At 40.7% G+C, this 6,681-nt stretch overlaps 1 protein-coding gene across 3 annotated transcripts; it reads right to left on the reverse strand.

The window, feature by feature from the left end:
• Nucleotides 1–1,254: 1,254 nt before the first annotated feature.
• Nucleotides 1,255–5,965, reverse strand: LOC105917457 (interferon-induced protein 44). Of its 3 annotated transcripts, none has more exons than XM_012852264.3 (8): nt 5,778–5,965; nt 5,387–5,428; nt 5,260–5,293; nt 4,813–5,008; nt 4,568–4,726; nt 2,243–2,411; nt 2,007–2,110; nt 1,255–1,925 (listed from the first exon to the last, which is right to left on the reverse strand). In XM_012852264.3, the coding sequence occupies exons 2-8, from the start codon at nt 5,424–5,426 to the stop codon at nt 1,764–1,766; spliced, it is 864 nt and encodes a 287-aa protein (XP_012707718.2). In that variant the 5' UTR covers nt 5,427–5,428; nt 5,778–5,965; the 3' UTR covers nt 1,255–1,763. The 3 variants fall into 3 exon arrangements, with proteins under 3 accessions (XP_012707718.2, XP_012707717.2, XP_035986465.1); XM_012852263.3 differs by having other exon boundaries at nt 5,387–5,510; XM_036130572.1 differs by lacking the exon at nt 5,778–5,965 and having other exon boundaries at nt 5,387–5,566.
• Nucleotides 5,966–6,681: the final 716 nt, after the last annotated feature.

Below are 6,681 nucleotides of genomic sequence, written 5' to 3' on the forward strand. Positions count from 1 at the left end.
TTGAAAAATGTTTCAATGATGACTGAAAGACTTGGTGAGGAGACTCTTAAGCCAGAGTTGTTTCCAGCTCCATGCTCTCAGGATTCCTGGACAATTCATTTCAACAGCTCAGATTTTTCCTCAAATTGATTCGGACTCAGCCAGTTCCTGATTATCACTTATTTATCCACTGAGAAGAAGGAAATAATGGATCACTGTCTACCCTACACCCAAGGAATCAACAAGTCATCTCTCAAGAGATCCACCCAGACCAGAGTATGAAACCTCTTCCCTCCATCAACCAAAGAATCTGCTCAAAATTCCTCAGTAACTATGCTTGTTTTAAACTAGATTGACCACTTTATGTTGTATCTGATTATCCTGTGGTACTGGATGTATGCTGTTAGACTATATAAGACTATACATTTCTAAATTTAATTATCTCAACTGTATGTTTGTCTGTGTGTTACATCTTACACCAAAGAAAATTCCTTATATGCGTTTTGGCAGCAAAGGTCATTCTGATTCCGTTGTTTTGGGTAAAGAAACTAAGGTATATCAACATATTATATATCCATAATAATGTTTTCAATATTCCACTGCAGTAACAATATAAGTATTTAACACTAAGTCGGATAAGAAGTCTGAAAACTGATGTAAAAAACTCAGAGTGAGGGCCCGGTGGACGGTACAAACAGAAATGGTTCTGGTGCGTGGAAATCTGAATGGCAAAGCAGGAGTGGAAGAATGAACTGGTCCAGAATTACCCGTTAAATCTGATCCATGCCTGGTTGTTACCTTTTCACTCCAGGCAGTATTTTGAGGAATGTGAAAAAGTAGATAATTAGAAGGACTTTAATAATTTAAACTAACATAATCCTCTCGGGGCAACCAGGTTTACGAGACAGAAAAAAATCGTTCAAGCTTTTATGGGTCGATGGAGAGAAAAACAACAATAATTCAAATAAAGCTAAAGTCCAATGTACAGTTTTCTGCGTGCAGAACACAGAAAACCGTCTGGAAAAAGGTTCTCTGCTCCGGTCAGACCAAAACTAAACTTTGTTGGCCATATTAGAAAATGCTAAAGATTATCTACCGCTGCACATCTCCAAAAGTTCAGACCTGAATCCTACTGAGATTCTGCGGCCCAAACGGCTTTTGCGCTCAACCCGATCCGACTGAGCTTCACCTACAATGAAAAGGAAATTTTAATCTGAGGGAGGCACAGAGCTGCTGCAGATGTTTTTTTTTTTTTTAAAAGTAAATGCAGAGAAGGTGGTTCAAAAAGTGTTTAATCAGGGTTTAAAACGCACATCAAACATTTTAGACCTCTTTTGTTGTTTTGTTCCACTTCACGTGTCCCACAGAAATGCATTGAAAGTTGAGGTTATAATGTTTTTATACAAAACATTTGCATTTCCCCCCTAGAAAGTTCGAAACATTTTTGCAAAATTGTAGAAAATTATATTGTCTAAAACAAAGCAGTTGTTTAGACCAGTTATCGGACTAATACTCCACATGGATATTGTGCATAAAATTGCTCACATCTTAGTGTAACAGCTTATTGCAGCTTTGCCGTGTTCAGATTAAAGAATGGAAACAAAACTTCACACCTTTCTGCTTCTTTCAGTTATACAGCGTCAAATGTTTTGGCTTTCCATTATAAAAATAAAAACTTAAGCAGTAATGCTAAATATGCAGTAATATTTAAAGCGTAGCAGTTTACACAGACTTGAAGGATCGTATCCATCAGAGCTGGGATGGTTACGTTAAATGGGTAATTTTTAGTCCTTTTTCAGAGAGTCGTTGCCGATCTCAATGATACGTTTCAGGGCGTGAAGGATCAGGGCGTCAACGTCGGCGTTCACGTTCTTCTCCAGCTCGTAGTTCTTAACAGGGAAGATGTTGTTTTTAGGGATGCCAACCTGCCTGCTGAACTCCTGGACCTGCAGGTCAGAAATGACCCAGATAATAATAATAGTAATAATAATAATAATAGTAATAATAATAATCATAATAATATGTACCCTGTCATGTATTAGTTTGCTCCTGCATAAATTCTTCTTTATATCATTTTTGGTTTTGGGGCAGGCCACATCAATTTTTGTTAAAATAGCCACTTGAGGGATTCCTGCAGAAAAGAGGCAAAAAGCTTGGTTTTATTTAACATTAAACCAAAATAAAGTCCTTTAGAAGACATGGTGCAAACACAAAGGTTAAATCCTTTGTATAGAAGTTGGTTTGAACCTCCGTTTCGTCTCACCCAGATCTGTGGCCTCCTCTCTGATGTCCTGAATATTTTCCACCACCTCGGTTCTCAGACGTTCTGAGCTGGCATCCATCACACAAACCAGGACGTGCACTTTGTCGCTGGCCCCCGGAGAATCATTGTAATGTTCATCACTTTTGGACAAACTGCATTCAGGATTGAACTGAAAACATTTAATTCAGTTTTATTTATATAACACCAATTCACAACACATCATCTCAAGGCTCTTTCCAAAGTCAGACTCCATCAGATCCTCCAGGTTGGTGAGAAAGTTTCCTCTCTAAGGAAACCCAGCAGGTTGCATCAAGTCTCTCCAAGCAGCATTCACTCCTCCTGAAAGAGCGTAGAGCCACAGTGGACAGTCGTCTGCATTGTTGATGGCTTTGCAGCAATCCCTCATACTGAGCATGCATGAAGCGACAGTGGAGAGGAAAACTCCCCTTTAACAGGGATGAGAACCTCCAGCAGAACCAGAACCAGGCTCAGTGTGAACGCTCATCTGCCTCCACCCACTGGGGCTTAGAGAAGACAGAGCAGAGACACAGAAAGCACAGAAGCTCACATTGACCCAGGAGTACTTTCTATGTTAGAGAAGACAGAGCAGAGACACAGAAAGCTCAGAAGCTCACATTGACCCAGGAGTACTTTCTATGTTAGATGGTAATAGAGGATGATCTGCCTCCCCTGATGGTGTCACAGCTAATAAATAATAATAATAATTATAATTGAACTTTATTGATCTCACAATGGAGAAATTCACTTCTGCATCTTATCCCCTTGGGGAGCAGTGGGCTGCCACTGTACGGCGCATGGGGAGCAATCGGGGGTTAAACGTCTTGCTCAGGGACCCCAAAGTGCAGGCAGTGGGTATCGAACCAGGTACTTGCATCCTTCTCAGAGCGCAAGAGCACTGCTCTAACCACTAGGCTACCACTCCCCCCCCTTAAAGGAGAAGTCCGATCAAAATCAGAATTCAAACTGCTGAAAGTACTTTAAATATAAAATACTGTTCAATAAATGATAAGCTTTTTTAATTAAGAGTAATTTTGATTTGAAGGTCCTTTTATGGGGGCCGCCATCTTGGTGAAGAACAGTACTGCCTCCTCCCAGTTTGTGACGTCACTGTGCGGTATCGGCTGTAGAGCAAGTCCCCAAGGCCATATCTGTCCCCTTGTAAATAAATATCCGTTTTCATGCCAAAATATTTTTTTAACCCCTTAAACAAAGATAGACATGTTATTAAGCATTTAAATTTAAATTAATACAATTTTTTTCATTTTAGAGACATAAAAAGACAACAAATAAGCATTAAAGTACGCAATGTTATAAGATAAGTGTAAAACTCATCTTTAGAACCAATCTCTGCTCTAAATGGTGATCTGCACCGCCTGATCTACTTTCAGCAGTTATCATCAGTTATTGCAGCCATAAACTGCAGAAAATACGGACAGAGTGGCTCCTTCTGAGTTTACTCTGCTGCTGTCACGACAAGCTGCAGTGTGTTATGAGGCGGAGGGATATTTCAGTGTCACTTAGTTTAGAGCCCAAACAATCGACTTCACTTTCAGAAACAAGTCCAAAAAAACTGCAACCCGCAACTCATGAAATTTACAAGTGACTTTAGAAAAATAAGACCAAAGTCACATAAAATAAGTGGGCTTGGCAACAGTGAGCATTGTTTCTAAGTGTGTCGTATCCCTCCGCCGCTCTAATCAGGTAAACAAATAAATACTAATGTTTTTTCACCTTTTACCCGATGTATTGGAACATCCAACTGCCATGCACGTGATCATTGTTGCTTCAACAATAGCTCTCGTTAATTTCAATTGGGAAGTCCTCTGGAAATCCAAAATAATTGTTTCTGTTCGCAGCTGTGTTGAGGTTGTAAAGCGCGGAGAACTGCCGGATATCCGCGATCCTACGTCACAGGATGTGATGTCAGGCGGCCATTACTGCCCATATTTGGGCAATAACGGCCGCCCCATACAGTGATCCAGACGACAATTTATGCTTTTATTTTCTTATTGATTAATGCTAAATTCATTAAATAACCACGGACGTATTAGTTTTAGTTATAGCTAATGGTCCCCTGATTTTTCCTTGTTGACCGGACTTCCCCTTTAAAAGAATGCCAGACACCTCCGAAGAAGAGAAATAAATGACAGAGAACACAAAGGTGAAAGATGAAATAACAAGAAACAATTCAAACTGGAGAGCAGTAGGAGAACTCAGCAGAGTGAGAAACATAGATTTAGAAAGTTAAACCAATGGTCACAAAGATTAGATTTTTACTTTTATCCCCTGGGGAGGATAACTTACAGTGTAACCGTCTCTGATGTGTCCCTTCATCGCTTTCTTCACGTCTTTCACGTTAACTTTCCTGGTTCTCCTGCTGTTGGTCCTCAGGCTCATCATGTCATTTATCACAAAGGGGTAAAAATTGTCCTCGTCTTTCACTTGAATCCTGTAGCCCGTGTACTGTAACCCATTAAAAATAAAAACATAAGATGAAACATTCAGTTTTTTTTTTTACTAAAGATTATGATCTTCTACTCTCCTTGAACCTTTTTAGTGAAGCCGTCCTGGTCAGGATTATTCACGGGAGCAACGGTGCTCACTCTGCCCTGCAGGACGCTGTTGACAGAGTTGATGAAGCTGGACTTTCCAGCTCCAGCCGGTCCATGGAGGAGAATCCTGAACTGCTGATCTTCAGCCTGAGGCTTGTAGCTGGTAATAAACCGCAGGTTGGACTCTTTGTCTCTGTTCAGAAAAAAACAAAGCAGGACATTATGTTGGCCTCACAGAGCTGTGTGTGGGGTCTGGTGACACCTGCTGGTGAAACGGTGCATTGTAACCAGGATTAAACAGGAAGGCTTCATGCAAAGCTCCACAAAGTCAACAAAAACTGAACAAAAACAGAGAATAAGCAGGAATTTCACTGATTTACACAATTTTAACAACTAAATCCCAAAGCATGACAACTAAACTTTGATGTTGGTAAAACCTCTCACCCCCAGTTCATCTCCATCCACGGTTTAGTAAGATCTAACCAGGAAAAAAAAGCATCTGGAGAATCACTCGGCACTAAAATCACTAAAAATCAGTTGGTGATAAATCTCTGCTTGGCTGCAAACTCACATGAGCGTTGAGCTGGACGTTTGGAAGCTGAAGATCCCATCACTGCAACATAAGGCACTTCCTTCAGCTCATTGTTCAGAAATGTCTTTCTAAACGTGTTTTAGAGTAAAACGGCTGAACTTGTCTGAGGTTTGTGGAAAGCAGAAGGACCGAAACAGCAAACAGTTTATCTATATATATATATATATATAATAAAAGGAACATCGTAAAACTGTGAAACTAAAAGCATCTTGGCTCACTTCTGTTGGTTAAAAACAAATTTAACCCAGAGAGGAAAAAACAGTCAAAGCTATTATTAATCAAGCTTTTTTTTAAATGACTATTACGTTTGGGCTCCTTCAGTGCTGTTAATCATAGTTTTTGTCTGCATCTGTAAAAAATGAGATCTTACCTTCTGCTGGAGCCTCAGGAACGGAAACTTATCGGTCGAAGAGGCACTTAGACTCAGAAAACAGGAAGTCACACTCATCGTTCTGCTCGGTTTCATTTCTCAGTAAAAACTGAGACTTTCAGTGTGAGTTTATAGAAGCTCGGAGGTCCGGAGCTGGAGGGTGACATCCTGAAGTGCTTAGGGTGAGTGGTGCTGCCATCTAGTGATTGGGGTACCTTTGGTCCGTGAGGCAGACACCCCGTCTACTTTTAAGACTAATTTTAAAACTTTCCTTTTTGACAAAGCTTATAGTTAGAGTGGCTCATGTTACCCTGAGCTATCTCTATAGTTGTGCTGTGATAGGCTTAGGCTGCTGGAGGACATCAGGGTCTAATTTTCTCACTCTGCTGATTTCTACTGTTCTCCAGTTTTGCATTGTATTACATTGAAATGACTGTCGTCATTTCAGCTTTTAACTTTTTGCTCTCTCTCTTTTTCTTCATAGTAGGTACACCTGGTCTGGCGTTCTGTTAACTGTGACATCATCCAGAGAAGACGGCTCACCCGCTACTACCATCTAATGTAGAACAGATTACTAGATCAATGTGTGCTTCTGTGCTTTTTTGTTTCTCTTGTTGTGTCTCTGTTCTGTCTTCTGTAACCCCAGTCGGTCGAGGCAGATGACCGTTCATACTGAGCCCGGTTCTGCCGGAGGTTTTTCCTTCCCGTTAATGGGGAGTTTTCCTCTCCACTGTCGCTTCATGCTTGCTCAGTATGAGGGATTGCAGCAAAGCCATGTACAATGCAGACGACTCTTCCTGTGGCTCTACGCTTCCCCAGGAGTGAATGCTGCTTGTCGGGACTTTGATGCAATCAACTGGTTTCCTTATATAGGACATTTTTTACCAATCTGTATAATCTGACC

The sequence above is a fragment of the Fundulus heteroclitus genome, unplaced genomic scaffold, assembly GCF_011125445.2.
Source record: "Fundulus heteroclitus isolate FHET01 unplaced genomic scaffold, MU-UCD_Fhet_4.1 scaffold_36, whole genome shotgun sequence".
Lineage (NCBI taxonomy): Eukaryota > Metazoa > Chordata > Actinopteri > Cyprinodontiformes > Fundulidae > Fundulus > Fundulus heteroclitus.